The 18,780-nt window shown below is 51.2% G+C and overlaps 1 protein-coding gene across 2 annotated transcripts in view; it reads right to left on the bottom strand.

Moving 5' to 3' along the window:
* Positions 1-18,780, bottom strand: part of FOXP4 (forkhead box P4) — a 332,784-nt gene that overhangs the window by 16,143 nt on the left and 297,861 nt on the right. For both annotated transcript variants that reach the window (XM_069633027.1, XM_069633028.1), the window contains exon 14: positions 3,553-3,674. In XM_069633027.1, the coding sequence (XP_069489128.1) occupies positions 3,553-3,674 (122 nt within the window). The remainder of the gene's footprint in view (positions 1-3,552; positions 3,675-18,780) is intronic.

Raw genomic sequence — 18,780 nt, 5'->3', positions numbered from 1 at the left:
ACTGTGGAGCAGTGAGACTGGTTCTGGAAACCTCTTCCCACCCATCCATGTCCTACTGGCTGAAGATGAGACTGTGGAGCAGGGAGACTGGTTCTGGAAACCTCTTCCCACCCATGAGAGTCCTACTGGCTGAAGATGAGACTGTGGAGCAGGGAGACTGGTTCTGGAAACCTCTTCCCACCCATGAGAGTCCTACTGGCTGAAGATGAGACTGTGGAGCAGGGAGACTGGTTCTGGAAACCTGTTCCCACCCATCCATGTCCTACTGGCTGAAGATGAGACTGTGGAGCAGGGAGACTGGTTCTGGAAACCTCTTCCCACCCATCCATGTCCTACTGGCTGAAGATGAGACTGTGGAGCAGGGAGACTGTTTCTGGAAACCTCTTCCCACCCATGAAAGTCCTACTGGTTGAGGATGAGACTATGGATTAGGGAGACTGGTTCTGGAAACCTGTTCCCACCCATCCATGTCCTACTGGCTGAAGATGAGACTGTGGAGCAGGGAGACTGGTTCTGGAAACCTGTTCCCACCCATCTATGTCCTACTGGCTGAAGATGAGACTGTGGATTAGGGAGACTGGTTCTGGAAACCTGTTCCCACCCATCCATGTCCTACTGGCTGAAGATGAGACTGTGGAACTGGGAGACTGGTTCTGGAAACCTCTTCCCACCCATCCATGTCCTACTGGCTGAAGATGAGACTGTGGAGCAGGGGGACTGGTTCTGGAAACCTGTTCCCACCCATCCATGTCCTACTGACTAAGGATGAGACTGTGGAACAGGGAGCCTGGCTTCTGTAAACCTCTTCCCACCCATCCATGTCCTACTGGCTGAAGATGAGACTGTGGAGCAGGGAGACTGGTTCTGTAAACCTGTTCCCACCCATCTATGTCCTACTGGCTGAGGATGAGACTGTGGAGCAGGGAGACTGGTTCTGTAAACCTGTTCCCACCCATCTATGTCCTACTGGCTGAGGATGAGACTGTGGAGCAGGGAGACTGGTTCTGTAAACCTGTTCCCACCCATCTATGTCCTACTGGCTGTAGATGAGACTGTGGAGCAGGGAGACTGGTTCTGGAAACCTCTTCCCACCCATGAGAGTCCTACTGGCTGAGGATGAGACTGTGGAGCTGGGGGACTGGTTCTGGAAACCTCTTTCCACCCATCCATGTCCTACTGGCTGAAGATCAGACTGTGGTGAAGGGAGACTGGTTCTGGAAACCTCTTCCCACCCATCCATGTCCTAATGGCTGAAGATGAGACTGTGGAGCAGGGAGACTGGTTCTGGAAACCTCTTCACACCCATCCATGTTCTACTGGTTGAAGATCAGACTGTGGAGCTGGGAGACTGGTTCTGGAAACCTCTTCCCACCCATGAGAGTCCTACTGGTTGAAGATCAGACTATGGATTAGGGAGACTGGTTCTGGAAACCTGTTACCACCCATCCATGTCCTACTGGCTGAGGATGAGACTGTGGAGCAGGGAGACTGGTTCTGGAAACCTCTTCCCATGCATGAGAGTCCTACTGGCTGAAGATCAGACCGTGGAGCAGGGAGACTGTTTCTGGAAACCTCTTCCCACCAATCCATGTCCTACTTGATGAAGATGAGACTGTGGAGCAGGGAGACTGGTTCTGGAAACCTCTTCCCACCCATCCATGTCCTACTGGCTGAGGATGAGACTGTGGAGCAGGGAGACTGGTTCCGGAAACCTCTTCCCACCCATCCATGCTCTACTGGCTGAGGATGAGACTGTGGAGCAGAGAGACTGGTTCTGGGGACCTCTTCCCACCCATCCATGTCCTACTGGCTGAGGATGAGACTGTGGAGCAGGGAGACTGGTTCTGGAAACCTCTTCCCATGCATGAGAGTCCTACTGGCTGAAGATCAGACCGTGGAGCAGGGAGACTGGCTCTGGGAACCTCTTCCCATCCATCCATGTCCTACTGGCTGAAGATGAGACTGTGGAGCAGGGAGACTGTTTCTGGAAACCTCTTCCCACCAATCCATGTCCTACTTGATGAAGATGAGACTGTGGAGCAGGGAGACTGGTTCTGGAAACCTCTTCCCACCCATCCATGTCCTACTGGCTGAGGATGAGACTGTGGAGCAGGGAGACTGGTTCCGGAAACCTCTTCCCACCCATCCATGCTCTACTGGCTGAGGATGAGACTGTGGAGCAGAGAGACTGGTTCTGGGGACCTCTTCCCACCCATCCATGTCCTACTGGCTGAGGATGAGACTGTGGAGCAGGGAGACTGGTTCTGGAAACCTCTTCCCATGCATGAGAGTCCTACTGGCTGAAGATCAGACCGTGGAGCAGGGAGACTGGCTCTGGGAACCTCTTCCCATCCATCCATGTCCTACTGGCTGAAGATGAGACTGTGGAGCAGGGAGACTGTTTCTGGAAACCTCTTCCCACCAATCCATGTCCTACTTGATGAAGATGAGACTGTGGAGCAGGGAGACTGGTTCTGGAAACCTCTTCCCACCCATCCATGTCCTACTGGCTGAGGATGAGACTGTGGAGCAGGGAGACTGGTTCCGGAAACCTCTTCCCACCCATCCATGCTCTACTGGCTGAGGATGAGACTGTGGAGCAGAGAGACTGGTTCTGGAGGCCTCTTCCCACCCATCCATGTCCTACTGGCTGAGGATGAGACTATGGAACTGGGAGACTGGCTTCTGATACCGGTTTCCTCACTTGACCACATTGTGTGGCCTATTGTGACCCCATTTACCTCCCTGTATTACCGTTCCCCTATCTCTCAAGGGCGAGTGTGCTAAAATGCAGACTCACACTAGTAGTAGAGCCTTGTTGGTTGCCACCTAGATAGAACCTACTTCTCTATTGACCCAGCAACTCCCCTTACTACTGACATCTTGTCATGCCACCATAGTGGGGGTGGGGGGTGATTTGCTCTGGTGAGATTTGGGGGCTTGCTTAGGTGCCCCTAACCCAGCCTCTCAGCATTTGCATGTACCCTTCAAATGTGCTCATGCAAATGGCTCTCTAGGCAGGCATGTGTGTGCTTGCAGTGTCCAGGGAACCTGAAGGGTGGCGCACCCTACACACGGGCGCAAGCTTACTTCTCATGGATTGAGTGATTGTTTATTTATATAGCGCCTATACACAATGTGTTTCAAAGTGCTTCAGGGTCCCCATGTCAGCCGCTCTCGGCTTTGCACTCCTGGTCAGAGCTGCATTTAAGAAGCACATAACCAAATGTTAAGGACGGATCCCCTGACCCCCGTAAAGGTGTTTCTGGAGGTAAAGGGCTTCACAGGAACCTTCCCAACCTGCTCTCAATTGACTTTGGTTTGCGCCCAGCCTGAGACATCAGAGGGTGGCGCTGTGCATCGATAGCACAAGCAGCGAGCGGGGCATTGCCACACCGTCTGTGGGGTAGACCTTGGGAATTGGGAGACCATGCCAGGAGCAGCCTGGCCTGCTCACCGCTGCTCCCGCGTGCTGGCCTTCCACAGACGCTAGGCAGCTTGCCTTGGCTGTGATGGTGCTGGGGCCCGGCAGCGGGGCCACAGCTCACTCACCCTGTCATCTTTGGTGGCCTTCGCTTCTGATACTCCTGCTCGTCCACAGTCCACACGGCACCTTTCACGTTTTCCACCCGCACAAAGCACTTGTGGAGACTCAGGTTGTGGCGCACAGCATTCTGCAAGAGAAAAGAGAGAAGTGTGAGCAGGCAGGACTCTGGCGGGGTTGGTGGGGCCGTAGTCTCGCTCAATGGCCCGAGTGTCTAATGCAGAAATCTGTGTGCGTGACCTACAGGTCAAGGGTTATGATGCTGTCCCTAGGGTGCGCGCTATAAACATGGTCAACATTATACCATAGTAAACAAGTTACTTACCTTTTAAAGTAGTGGCGCAAATGGAGATCTGTTACAGTCACATATTGAAGGTAGTCCCACCATCTAGTGGTTATATCTGTTATTGCACTCTGCATTCTTACATGGAGGGCGTTATTCTGCCATCTAGTGGTTATATCTGTGATTGCACTCTGCATTCTCACATGGAGGGCGTTATTCTGCCATCTAGTGGTTATATCTGTGATTGCACTCTGCATTCTCACATGAGGGTGTTATATCTGTGATTGCACTCTGCATTCTCACATGGAGGGTGTGATTCTGCCATGTAGTGGTTATATCTGTGATTGCACTCTGCATTTTCACATGGAGGGCGTTGATGTGCCATCTAGTGGTTATATCTGTGATTGCACTCTGCATTCTCACACGGAGGGTGTTATTCTGCCATCTAGTGGCTATATCTGTGATGGGCGTTATTCTGCCATCTAGTGGTTATATCTGTGATTGCACTCTGCATTCTCACATGAGGGTGTTATTCTGCCATCTAGTGGTTATATCTGTGATTGCACTCTGCATTCTCACATGGAGGGTGTTATTCTGCCATCTAGTGGTTACATCTATGATTGCACTCTGCATTCTCACATGGAGGGCGTTATTCTGCCATCTAGTGGTTATATCTGTGATTGCACTCTGCATTCTCACATGAGGGTGTTATTCTGCCATCTAGTGGTTATATCTGTGATTGCACTCTGCATTCTCACATGGAGGGTGTGATTCTGCCATCTAGTGGTTACATCTATGATTGCACTCTGCATTCTCACATGGAGGGCGTTATTCTGCCATCTAGTGTTTATATCTGTGATTGCACTCTGCATTCTCACATGAGGGTGTTATTCTGCCATCTAGTGGTTATATCTGTGATTGCACTCTGCATTCTCACATGGAGGGTGTGATTCTGCCATGTAGTGGTTATATCTGTGATTGCACTCTGCATTTTCACATGGAGGGCTTTGATGTGCCATCTAGTGGTTATATCTGTGATTGCACTCTGCATTCTCACATGGAGGGCGTTATTCTGCCATCTAGTGGTTATATCTGTGATTGCACTCTGCATTCTCACATGGAGGGTGTGATTCTGCCATGTAGTGGTTATATCTGTGATTGCACTCTGCATTTTCACATGGAGGGCGTTATTCTGCCATCTAGTGGTTATATCTGTGATTGCACTCTGCATTCTCACATGGAGGGCGTTATTCTGCCATCTAGTGGTTATATCTGTGATTGCACTCTGCATTCTCACATGAGGGTGTTATTCTGCCATCTAGTGGTTATATCTGTGATTGCACTCTGCATTCTCACATGGAGGGTGTGATTCTGCCATGTAGTGGTTATATCTGTGATTGCACTCTGCATTTTCACATGGAGGGCTTTGATGTGCCATCTAGTGGTTATATCTGTGATTGCACTCTGCAGTCTCACATGGAGGGTGTTATTCTGCCATGTAGTGGTTACATCTTTGTTTGCACTCTGCATTCTCACATGGAGGGCGTTATTCTGCCATCTAGTGGTTATATCTGTGATTGCACTCTGCATTCTCACATGAGGGTGTTATTCTGTCATGTAGTGGTTACATCTATGATTGCACTCTGCATTCTCACAAAGAGGGTGTTATTCTGCCATCTAGTGGTTATATCTGTGATTGCACTCTGCATTTTCACATGGAGGGCGTTGTTGTGCCATCTAGTGGTTATATCTGTGATTGCACTCTGCATTCTCACACTGAGGGCATTATTCTGCCATCTAGTGGTTATATCTGTGATTGCACTCTGCATTCTCACACGGAGGGCATTATTCTGCCATCTAGTGGTTATATCTGTGATTGCACTCTGCAGTCTCACACGGAGGGCATTATTCTGCCATGTAGTGGTTATATCTGTGATTGCACTCTGCATTCTCACACGGAGGGCGTTATTCTGCCATCTAGTGGTTATATCTGTGATTGCACTCTGCATTCTCACATTTATGGCGTTATTCTGCCATCTAGTGGTTATACCTGTGATTGCACTCTGCATTCTCACACAGAGGGCGTTATTCTGCCATCTAGTGGTTATATCTGTGATTGCACTCTGCATTCTCACATGGAGGGTGTGATTCTGCCATGTAGTGGTTATATCTGTGATTGCACTCTGCATTTTCACATGGAGGGCGTTATTCTGCCATCTAGTGGTTATATCTGTGATTGCACTCTGCATTCTCACATGGAGGGCGTTATTCTGCCATCCAGTGGTTATATCTGTGATTGCACTCTGCATTCTCACATGAGGGTGTTATTCTGCCATCTAGTGGTTATATCTGTGATTGCACTCTGCATTCTCACATGGAGGGTGTGATTCTGCCATGTAGTGGTTATATCTGTGATTGCACTCTGCATTTTCACATGGAGGGCTTTGATGTGCCATCTAGTGGTTATATCTGTGATTGCACTCTGCATTCTCACATGGAGGGTGTTATTCTGCCATGTAGTGGTTACATCTTTGATTGCACTCTGCATTCTCACATGGAGGGCGTTATTCTGCCATCTAGTGGTTATATCTGTGATTGCACTCTGCATTCTCACATGAGGGTGTTATTCTGTCATGTAGTGGTTACATCTATGATTGCACTCTGAATTCTCACACAGAGGGTGTTATTCTGCCATCTAGTGGTTATATCTGTGATTGCCCTCTGCATTTTCACATGGAGGGTGTTGTTGTGCCATCTAGTGGTTATATCTGTGATTGCACTCTGCATTCTCACACTGAGGGCATTATTCTGCCATCTAGTGGTTATATCTGTGATTGCACTCTGCATTCTCACACGGAGGGCATTATTCTGCCATCTAGTGGTTATATCTGTGATTGCACTCTGCAGTCTCACACGGAGGGCATTATTCTGCCATGTAGTGGTTATATCTGTGATTGCACTCTGCATTCTCACATGGAGGGCGTTATTCTGCCATCTAGTGGTTATATCTGTGATTGCAATCAGCATTCGAACATGGAGGGCGTTATTCTGCCATCTAGTGGTTATATCTGTGATTGCACTCTGCATTCTCACACAGAGGGCGTTATTCTGCCATCTAGTGGTTATATCTGTGATTGCACTCTGCATTATCACATTTATGGCGTTCTTCTGCCATCTAGTGGTTATACCTGTGATTGCACTCTGCATTCTCACACAGAGGGCGTTATTCTGCCATCTAGTGGTTATATCTGTGATTGCACTCTGCATTCTCACATTTATGGCGTTATTCTGCCATCTAGTGGTTATACCTGTGATTGCACTCTGCATTCTCACATTCATGGCGTTATTCTGCCGGAAGGTTTTGAGTCCATAAATACCAGTGGCATTGGTGTGGCCAATCCTCCAAACCAGCGTTTTTTCAGCTCGCCATTACAAATGGGGAACGATTATATGCAAATGAGGCTCCAGTCCAGCCCAAAGGGGGGTGTCCATCCTGACCTGCTGAGTCACATTCCTTCTGCACAAGATCACAAGTAACCTCCAGACAGATTTCAGCTTCACTGTGTCAGTGAGATGTAACTTGGGAGTCCAAGCGCAACGAGAACATCTGGGCGGAATCGGGAATCTTAAGGCTATACCCGTAACACTGAAGTGGACAGCAGGCTAAAAACCGGGGATCAAATCAAGGGTACACGCAGGTGGATAGAGTTCCCCCACTTTTTTCAGAGGGCCACTTTAATTGCTAATTTCTGGTGATGACCATATTAAATGGTATGTTCATGAGTCCCCCCACTTTGTTTTTTTGGACTTCACGCCATGATTTGGTCAAAACCCTCAACCATTCATGTTTCAGCCGAGGGACGCTGCCACCACTGGAAGCTTCTTGATTACACTCTAAGCTGATATTGTGCCAAAACGAAGAACTTTGGGAGGCTGCAGAGATGTACTGCAGAGTGCTTGGAGGTGCCGGAGAGACGGGTAGACCATACTGTCCTGGACTCTCATCTTCCACTGTTCCCTTTCGGGGTAGCACTGGCTCTGGGCCCCGCCCTGGTAGTGCTCCCACCCCAGGCTGAGAGGGGATCCCAACCCCTGTCGACAAGATCGTGGTATTGATTTTGTCGCAGGCCACATGCAGAGAAGCACTAGAAGATATCGCAGTTGCAAACAGTGAATGGCACCTGGAGAGAAAACCTAGAACGGGCATAGGGAAAAATAACAAGGGGCACTGTGAGAGAAACATTGGGTGCGGAGTGCATGGAGAGAAGCAATGGGTGCGGAGTGCATGGAGAGAACCACTGGGTGCGGAGTGCATGGAGAGAAGCACTGGGTGCGGAGTGCATGCAGAGAAGCACTGGGTGCGGAGTGCATGCAGAGAAGCACTGGGTGCGGAGTGCATGGAGAGAAGCACTGGGTGCGGAGTGCATGCAGAGAAGCACTGGGTCCGGAGTGCATGGAGAGAAGCACTGGGTGCGGAGTGCATGCAGAGAAGCACTGGGTGCGGAGTGCATGCAGAGAAGCACTGGGTGCGGAGTGCATGGAGAGAAGCACTGGGTGCGGAGTGCATGGAGAGAAGCACTGGGTGCGGAGTGCATGGAGAGAAGCACTGTGTGCGGAGTGCATGGAGAGAAACATTGGGTGCGGAGTGCATGGAGAGAAGCACTGGGTCCGGAGTGCATGGAGAGAAGCACTGGGTGCGGAGTGCATGCAGAGAAGCACTGGGTGTGGAGTGCATGGAGAGAAGCACTGGGTGTAGAGTGCATGGAGAGAAGCACTGGGTGCGGAGTGCATGCAGAGAAGCACTGTGTGCGGGGTGCATGGAGAGAAGCACTGGAATTGGCACAGTGAGAAACACCACGTGGGCTTTGAACTAAGTTATGAGCGCTTACTGACAAGTTCAACTAAGCTGAAAACAACTTGTCCTCTGGCTCCACCTAGCGGCCAACCGTGAAACTCCAGGGGAGAGCCCAGCGCATTCCTGCCTGCCAGCTATTACTACCAAAAACGGGGACCACTGCATTTTCCAATAGGAAAATAATATTGAGAAAGGGGGACAGGGCACCCAATTCTGGGACAGGCCTGGCAAAACCAGGATATCTGGTCACCTTACATAAAGAGGAAGAGCACCCTGGCCCAGGTCTTCGGAAATTGAAATTCGAGGGAACTTACAAAGACGACTTGGTAGCCATGTTTGGTGAAGTAGCAGAGAGCCAGGGCCAGGGCCATGCTAATGCGCTGAAAGGGAGCAGAGTTAACAGCTGCATTACAGGTGGGAAGAGGGATAAGCGGGTACACTGGAGGGGCAGACAGCAAGGCCACGGCAAACTGAAAAATAGAGAGGGTAGACAGGCTTCAGCACTCTGGAATGGCAGCTGAGGGGAGTCCCTGGGAAGCAATGGAGCGACGGACAAGCATCAAAGTTACCTGACACAGAGACATGTTAGTGACACAGAGTATATGACCTTGGGATGAAGGGTAGGTGCCCTGGGAGCCCCTGGAGGACTGTACAGATAAAGCCCGCTGGGAGGCAGAGAGGTGGATGGACAGACTGCACAGCCCTGCCCTAGAAGGCTGCACAAATGAACTGCAGTGGGCATAAGGACAGACCACGCTGCCCTGCCCTAGAAGGCTGCAGAAATGGACTGCAAAGGGCATATGGACAGACCACGCTGCCCTGGGAGGCTGCAGAAATGGACTGCAAAGGGCATATGGACAGACCACGCTGCCCTGGGAGGCTGCAGAAATGACATGAGTGTGTTTGAAGGTGGCGGAATGATGGACATACAGCACTCCCTGGGAGGACTCAGACATGGCCTGCAGTGTACTGGGGAGTACTTGACATGGACCGACAGCACTGCCCTGAGAGGCTGCAGAGATGGCCTGCAGTGTACTGGAGAGTGCTGGACATGGACCGACAGCACTGCACTGGGAGGTAGCAGAGATGGCCTGCAGTGTACTGGAGAGTGCTGGACAGACGCACAGACTACACTGCCTTGTGAGGCTGCAGAGATGACGTGCAGTGAGTTTGGAGGCATGGAGAGGTGGTCCGACTACACTGCCCTGGGAGGCTGCAGAGATTGCCTGCAGTGTACTCGGGAGTGCTGGAGAGACAGCCTGCAGTGTGCTTGGCTGTGCTGGACAGATGGCTGGCTGTGTGCTTGGAGGTGGTGGAGAGATGGCCTGCAGTGCTCTTTGGAGTGCTGGAGAGATGGCCTGTAGGGTGCTTGTAGGTGGTGAAGGGATGGCTTGCAGTGTCGTTGGAAGTGATGGAGAGATGGCAGGCATTGTGCTTGGAGATGATGGAGAGATGGCCTGTAGGGTGCTTGTAGGTGGTGGAGGGATGGCTTGCAGTGTCATTGGAGGCGATGGAGAGATGGCTTGCAGTGTGCTTGGAGATGGAGAGATGGCCTGTAGGGTGCTTGTAGGTGGTGGAGGGATGGCTTGCAGTGTCGTTGGAGGTGATGGAGATGGCTTGCACACTGTGCTGTACAGATGGCTGGCCGTGTGCTTGGAGCTGGAGGAGAGATGCCTTGCAGTGTGCTTGAGAGTGCTGGAGAGATGGCCTGCATTGTGCTTGGCTGTGCTGGACAGATGGCTGGCCGTGCGCTTGGAGGTGGAGGAGAGATGGCTTACAGTGTGCTTGGGAGTGCTGGAGAGATGGTCTGCAGTGTGCTTGGAGGTGGTGGAGAGATGGCTTGCAGTGTGCTTGGAGGTGATGGAGAGATGGTCTGCAGTGTTCTTTGGAGTGCTGGAGAGATGCCCTGCAGTGTGCTTGCAGGTGGTGAGAGATGGCTGGCTTGCACACTGTGCTGTACAGATGGCTGGCCGTGTGCTTGGAGCTGGAGGAGAGATGGCTTGCAGTGTGCTTGAGAGTGCTGGAGAGATGGCCTGCATTGTGCTTGGCTGTGCTGGACAGATGGCTGGCCGTGCGCTTGGAGGTGGAGGAGAGATGGCTTACAGTGTGCTTGGGAGTGCTGGAAAGATGGCCTGCAGTGTGCTTGGAGGTGGTGGAGAGATGGCTTGCAGTATCGTTGGAGGTGATGGAGAGATGGCTTGCAGTGTGCGTGGAGATGGAGAGATGGCCTGTAGGGTGCTTGTAGGTGGTGGAGGGATGGCTTGCAGTGTCATTGGAGGTGATGGAGAGATGGCTTGCACATTGTGCTGTACAGATGGTTGGTCGTGTGCTTGGAGCTGGAGGAGAGATGGCTTGCAGTGTGCTTGAGAGTGCTGGAGAGATGGCCTGCATTGTGCTTGGCTGTGCTGGACGGATGACTGGCCGTGCACTTGGAGGTGGAGGAGAGATGGCTTACAGTGTGCTTGGGAGTGCTGGAGAGATGGCCTGCAGTGTGCTTGGAGGTGGTGGAGAGATGGCTTGCAGTATCATTGGAGGCGATGGAGAGATGGCTTGCAGTGTGCTTGGAAATTATGGGGAATGGCCTGTAGGGTGCTTGTAGGTGGTGGAGGGATAGTTTGCAGTGTCATTGGAGGTGATGGAGAGATGGCTTGCATTGTGCTTGGAGATGATGGAGAGATGGCCTGTAGGGTGCTTGTAGGTGGTGGAGGGATGGCTTGCAGTGTCGTTGGAGGTGATGGAGAGATGGCTTGCAGTGTGCTTTGCTGTGCTGGACAGATGGCTGGCCGTGCGCTTGGAGGTGGAGGAGAGATGGCTTTCAGTGTGCTTGGGAGTGCTGGAGAGATGGCCTGCAGTGTGCTTGGAGGTGGTGGAGAGATGGCTTGCAGTGTGCTTGGAGGTGGTGAAGAGATGGTCTGCTGTGTTCTTTGGAGTGCTGGAGAGATGCCCTGCAGTGTGCTTGCAGGTGGTGGAGAGACGGCTTGCAGTGTCATTGGAGGCGATGGAGAGATGGCTTGCACACTGTGCTGTACAGATGGCTGGCCGTGTGCTTGGAGCTGGAGGAGAGATGGCTTGCAGTGTGCTTGAGAGTGCTGGAAAGATTGCCTGCATTGTGCTTGGCTGTGCTGGACAGATGGCTGGCCGTGCGCTTGGAGGTGGAGGAGAGATGGCTTACAGTGTGCTTGGGAGTGCTGGAGAGTTGGCCTGCAGTGTGCTTGGAGGTGGTGGAGAGATGTCTTGCAGTATCGTTGGAGGTGATGGAGAGATGGCAGGCATTGTGCTTGGAGATGGAGAGATGGCCTGTAGGGTGCTTGTAGGTGGTGGAGGGATGGCTTGCAGTGTCGTTGGAGGTGATGGAGAGATGGCTTGCAGTGTGCTTGGAGATGATGGAGAGATAGCCTGTAGGGTGCTTGTAGGTGGTGGAGGGATGGCTTGCAGTGTCGTTGGAGGTGATGGAGAGATGGCTTGCACACTGTGCTGTACAGATGACTGGCCTTGTGCTTGGAGCTGGAGGAGAGATGGCTTGCAGTGTACTTGAGAGTGCTGGAGAGATGGCCTGCATTGTGCTTTGCTGTGCTGGACAGATGGCTGGCCGTGCGCTTGGAGGTGGAGGAGAGATGGCTTTCAGTGTGCTTGGGAGTGCTGGAGAGATGGCCTGCAGTGTGCTTGGAGGTGGTGGAGAGATGGCTTGCAGTGTGCTTGAAGGTGGTGAAGAGATGGTCTGCAGTGTTCTTTGGAGTGCTGGAGAGATACCCTGCAGTGTGCTTGCAGGTGGTGGAGAGACGGCTTGCAGTGTCATTGGAGGTGATGGAGAGATGGCTTGCACACTGTGCTGTACAGATGGCTGGCCGTGTGCTTGGAGCTGGAGGAGAGATGGCTTGCAGTGTGCTTGAGAGTGCTGGAGAGATTGCCTGCATTGTGCTTGGCTGTGCTGGACAGATGGCTGGCCGTGCACTTGGAGGTGGAGGAGAGATGGCTTACAGTGTGCTTGGGAGTGCTGGAGAGTTGGCCTGCAGTGTGCTTGGAGGTGGTGGAGAGATGGCTTGCAGTATCGTTGGAGGTGATGGAGAGATGGCAGGCATTGTGCTTGGAGATGATGGAGAGATGGCCTGTAGGGTGCTTGTAGGTGGTGGAGGGATGGCTTGCAGTGTCATTGGAGGTGATGGAGAGATGGCTTGCACACTGTGCTGTACAGATGGCTGGCCGTGTGCTTGGAGCTGGAGGAGAGATGGCTTGCAGTGTGCTTGAGAGTGCTGGAGAGATGGCCTGCATTGTGCTTGGCTGTGCTGGACACATGGCTGGCCGTGCGCTTGGAGGTGGAGGAGAGATGGCTTACAGTGTGCTTGGGAGTGCTGGAGAGATGGCCTGCAGTGTGCTTGGAGGTGGTGGAGAGATGGCTTGCAGTATCGTTGGAGGTGATGGAGAGATGGCCTGCAGTGTGCTTTTGACTGCTGGAGAGGTGGCTTGCAGTGTGCTGGGGAGTGCTGGAGAGATGGTCTGCAGTGTTCTTTGGAGTGCTGGAGAGATGGCTTGCGGTGCACTTGGAGGTGGTGGAGAGATGGCATGCCATGTGCTTTGAGGTGATGGGGAGATGGCCTGCAGTGTGCTTGGGAGTGCTGGAGAGATGGCTTGTAGTGTTATTGGAAGTGCTGGAGAGATGGCTTGAAGTGTGCTGGGGAGTGCTGGAGAGATGGCCTGCAGTGTGCTTAGAGGTGGTGGAGAGATGGCTTGCAGTGTGCTTGGGAGTGCTGGAGAAATGGCCTGCATTGTGTTGGAAGTGCTGGAGAGATGGCTTGCAGTGTGCTTGGAGGTGGTGGAGAGATGTGCTGGGGGTGCTGGAGAGATGGCCTGCAGTGTGCTTGAGGTGGTGGAGAGATGGCCTGCAGTGTGCTTGGAGGTCGCAGGGTGATGGCTTGCATTGTCCTTGGAGCTAGTGTAGCGATGGCTTGCGGTGTGCTTGGAAGTGGTGGGGAGATGGCCTGCAGTGTGCTTGGAGGTGTTGGGGAGAATGCCTGCAGTGTGCTTGGGGGTGCTGGATATATGGCCTGTAGTGTGCTTGGGAGTCCTGGAGAGATTGCTTGCAGTATGCTTGGGAACTGCAGGAGGGATTGCTTGCAGTGTGCTGGGGAGTGCTGGAGAGATATCCTGCTGTGTGCCTGCAGGTGGTGGAGAGATGACCCGCAGTGTGCTTGGGAGTGCTGGAGAGATGGCTTGAAGTGTACTTGCAAGTGGTGCAAAGATTGCATGCCATGTGTTAGGGAGTGCTGGAGAGAAGGCTTGCAGTGTGCTTGGAGGTGGTGGTGAGATGGCTTGCAGTGTGCTTGGAGGTGATGGAAAGATTGTCCTCTGTGTGCTTGGTGGTGCTGGAGAGATGGCCTGCAGTTTGCTTGGAGGTGTTGGGGAGAATGCCTGCAGTGTGCTTGGGGGTGCTGGAGATATGGTCTGTGGGGTGCTTGGGAGTGCTGGAGAGATTGCCTGCATTGTGCTTGGCTGTGCTGGACAGATGGCTTGCCGTGCGCTTGGAGGTGGAGGAGAGATGGCTTACAGTGTGCTTGGGAGTGCTGGAGAGATGGCCTGCAGTGTGCGTGGAGGTGGTGGAGAGATCGCCTGCAGTATGCTTGGGAGTGCTGGAGAGATGGCCTGCAGTGTGCTTGGAGGTGGTGGAGAGATGGCTTGCAGTGTGCTTGGAGGTGTTGGGGATAATGCCTGCAGTGTGCTGGGGGGTGCTGGAGATATGGTCTGTGGGGTGCTTGGGAACTGCTTGAGAGATGGCTTGCAGTGTTAATGTTAAAGGCTATTTGTACTGCACACTATCACCACCGGAGTGGACCCCTGGAGCTCTGGCGGCTCTGAAAGAAAAAAAGGAGGTTTGGGGGGAGTTATTGGGATGAACTGGCTAAGTGCAAGAGAGCAGTGATGTGCTGTTGGAGGCCTCGGCCCGGAATTCCGTTGGCTGGGCTTGGGGTGGTATACTTTTGGGAGATGTCGTGTTCTATTGTGGTAGTTCATTTGTGCTTTGTTTTGTTGTTGCAGTGTAGTGAAGTTTGTACGGATTGTTGTGTTGTAGGTTTGTGGCTGTGTTTGGTTAGAGTTTGCGGGGTGTATGCAGAGTGTGAAGTTGTTAGTGGATTGGTTAATTGGTATTGCTGTCTAGAAGTGAGGCGCTACATTTCCCCATTTCTAATTCGGTGGGGGTGCGAGTGTCACTGTGTCTAATTCCAGAACATGTTTGTGTGACGCTCACGGCCCTTTTTCCATATGGCATCCGTTCATATGCATAACCATGCTCAAGTTGTGTACCGGCTGTCTATGTGGCCCCTGTTTGTGTGCGCGCAGGCAGACGTCTGTGCGTCCCTTGCAATCTGTCCCAGAGTGCATTCCCAATCTAGACTAGTAGGAGGGTGGCATCGGTAAGCCCGGGTTTGCTCCCTTATCAGCTTCACTCTCTTATTTCGGTTGCTCATTCATGTTACCGCTACTACCCCCTTTGGAATGTGGCAATGCTAGTGCTTGCAATTATCTCCATGCTCGGCGTCTGCCTTCATTCAAAACTTTCTTCGTCCGTGGTCCTGCCAATATCCATGTGTTAGGTGGTGTGGGAGGTGCTAACTATCACGCATGCAGGTTTGAACTATAGTAGCATTTATCGCGTGGGTGATGTTTGTTTGCTAGGAGTTGGCTAGGGATGTTGGGCTCTGTCCTCATGGGTGTCGTTTGTGTCCTATTAGGCATAGGGCGACGGTAGGCGGTAAGGGTTAACGGACACCGGTAAGGGTACCGGTGACCGTTAACCCTTACCGCCTTATTACGAGGTCCCTTTGCGGGTTGGTACTTTAACGCCTGCTTTTAGCAGGCGTTAAAAAACGAACCCGCAAAGGGACCTTGGTGCTAATTACGGTACCGCAATTTGCAGTACCGTAATTAGCGCCTTCCCCATTCCCATTATGCCCTATGGGGGCAACAATGGGAATGGGGAAGGGCCTTGGTGAATGGGGAATTACCACCCCGCTCACCTTGGAGTAGGGCGGTAATTCCGCCATCCACCAAGGCGGACACGGTAAAATACCGGCGGCAACCATGGCGCTAATAGCGCCATGGTTACCGCCTACCGTGTAATGAGGCCCATAGTGTTGTCGCTCTTGTTGTAGTATGAGTTTCTTTATACGGTTTGGATGTTGTCATTGTCGTCCTAGATTGTCAACCTTTTAAGTGTTTTTCCAGTTTGGTTTTTCAGTTTGAGTCTGTGATATTGAAGAGCCAGGTTTTTAGTAGTTTTCTGAATTGTAGGTGGTGTTTCTTATTTCTTTCAGAATGTTGTTCCAGGTTTTTGCGGCTAAGTGGTAGAAGGAGGATCCTCCAAGTTTTTTCTTGATGTATGGTTTTTCTGCCAGACGGATTTCATTGTTTGATTTGAGGAGTCTTGTCGGCTTGTAAATTGTTTATTTCTTTTGCAGGAATTCAGCCTCTTGTCCGCTGATTGCCCCTTGTGTTATGCACATTGTTTTGAAGGTGATGCGATGTTTGACTGGGAGTCAGTGCAGTGTTTTTAGTGCTGGAGTGATGTGGTCTCTTCTGGATAGTTTGAGGAGGAGTCTGGCTGCTGCATTTTGCATCCGTTGTAGTTTCTTCAGTAGGTATTCTGGTATCCCGACATAGAGGCTGTTTGCATACTCAATTCTTGACATGATGAGGGCGACAAATGTGAGTGTTTTGTGGGTGGAGGAGAGGAAGGGTAAGATTCTTCTTGCTGTGTGAAGGAGGAAAAAGCATTTCTTGATTATTGCATTTATTTGTGGTTCTAAGTTTAGGGTGTTGTCCATCAAGACTCCCAGGTTTTTTACCACCTTAGATGGAATTGGTGCGGTTCCTTTTTCCGATGGCCATGGAATATGGGTGTTGTTCTCTTGATTTTTGGATATAATCACGATCTCTGTCTTTCCTGGGTTGATTTTCAAGTTGTTGGCGTTCATCCAGTTAAAGACTTCTTTTAGACACTCGATTAGGGTTGAGCGATTGGTTGAGTGTCTTCGATTTTGTAGATGATTTGAGTGTCATCTGGGTAGTTGTTGCATGTATTTTTGTATTTTTTGAAGATTCTGATTAGTGCAGTTTGGTAAATGTTGAAGTACAGTGGTGATAATGAGGACCCTTGTAGTACTCCACAGTCGTTGACTCGTGGTGTGGATTAACCAGACGGTTTCTGCATGTGCTTTGAGGTGATGGGGAGATGGCCTGCAGTGTGCTTGGGAGTGCTGGAGAGATGGGTTGCAGTGTTCTTGGGAGTGCTGGAGAGATGGGTTGCAGTGTGCTGGTGAGTGCAGGAGAGGTGGCCTGCAGTGTGCTTGGAGGTGCTGGAGAGATGGCTTGCAGTGTGCTTGGGAGTGCTGGAGAGATGGCTTGCAGTGTGCTTGGAAGTGGTGGAGAGATGTGCTTGGAGGTGCTGGAGAGATGGCCTGCAGTGTTCATGGAGGTGCTGGAGAAATGGCCTGCAGTGTGCTTGGAAGTGGTGGAGAGATGGCCTGCAGTGTGCTTTGAGGTTGCAGGGTGATGTCCTGCAGTGTCCTTGGAGCTAGTGGAGAGATGGCTTGTGGTGTGCTTGGAAGTAGTGGGGAGATGGCCTGCAGTGTGCTTGGAGGTGTTGGGGAGAATGCCTGCAGTGTGCTTGGGGGTGCTGGAGATATGGCTTGTAGTGTGCTTGGGAGTGCTGGAGAGATTTCTTGCAGTATGCTTGGGAACTGCTGGAGAGATTGCTTGCAGTGTTAATGTTAATGTTAAAGGATATTTGTACCGCGCACTATCACCACCGGAATGGTCCCTTGGCGCTCTGGCGGCTGTGAAAGAAAAAGGGGGGATTAGTGGGATGAGCTGGAGAAGTGCAAGAGAGCAGTGATGTGCTGTTGGCGGCCTTGGCCCGGAATTCCGTTGGCTGGGCTTGGGCTGTTATACTGTTGGGAGACATAGTGTTCTGTTGTTGGGGGTTCATGTGTGCTTTGTTCTGTTGTTGCAGTGTAGTGAAGTTTGTGCAGATTGTTCTGTTGTAGGTTTGTGGCTGTATTTGGTTAGAGTTTGAGAGGTGTATGCAGAGTGTGAAGTTGTTAGTGGATTGGTTAATTGGCATTGCTGTCTAGAAGTGAGGCGCTACATTTCCCCATTTCTAATTCGGTGGGGGTGTGAGTGTCACTGTGTCTGCTTCCAGAACATGTTTGTGCGACGCTCACAGTCCCTTTTCCATATGGCATCCGTTCATATGCATAACCATGCCCAAGTTGTGTACCGGCTGTCTATGTGGCCCCTGTTTGTGTGTGGGCGGGCAGACGTCTGTGCGTCCCTTGCAATCTGTCCCAGAGTGCATTCCCAATCTAGTCTAGTAGGAGGGTGGCATCAGTAAGCCCGGGTTTGCTTTCTTTTGCATGAATCCGGCTCCTTGTCCGCTGATTGCCCCGTGTGTTATGCACATTGTTTTGAAGGTGATGTGATGTTTGACTGGGAGTCAGTGCAGTGTTTTTAGTGCTGGAGTGATGTGGTCTCTTCTGGATAGTTTGAGGAGGAGTCTGGCTGCTGCATTTTGCATCCGTTGTAGTTTCTTCAGGAGGTATTCTGGTATCCCGAGATAGAGGCTGTTTGCATAGTCGATTCTTGACATGATGAGGGTGACGATTGTGAGTGTTTTGTGGGTGAAGGAGAGGAAAGGTAGGATTCTTCTTGCCGTGTGAAGGAGGAAGAAGAATTTCTTGATTATTGCATTTATTTGGGGTTCTAAGGTTAGGGTGTTGTCCATCAGGACTTCCAGGTTTTTTACCACCTTAGATGGAATTGGTGCGGTTCCTATTTCCAATGGCCATGGAATATGGGTGTTGTTCTCTTGATTTTTGGATATAATCATGATTTCTGTCTTTCCTGGGTTGATTTTCAAGTTGTTGGTGTTCATCCAGTTAAAGACTTCTTTTAGACACTCGGTTAGGGTTGAGCGATCGGCTTGAGTGTCTTGGATTTTGTAGATGATTTGAGTGTCATCTGGGTAGTTGTAGCATGTAATTTTGTATTTTGTGAAGATTCTGATTAGTGCAGTTTGGTAGATGTTGAAGTACAGTGGTGATAATG

Source organism: Ambystoma mexicanum, chromosome 13 (genome assembly GCF_040938575.1).
Source record: "Ambystoma mexicanum isolate Mex_15411 chromosome 13, UKY_AmexF1_1, whole genome shotgun sequence".
Lineage (NCBI taxonomy): Eukaryota > Metazoa > Chordata > Amphibia > Caudata > Ambystomatidae > Ambystoma > Ambystoma mexicanum.
The sequence above is the reverse complement of the archived record's forward strand: the minus strand, read 5'-3'. Positions and strand labels throughout refer to the sequence as shown.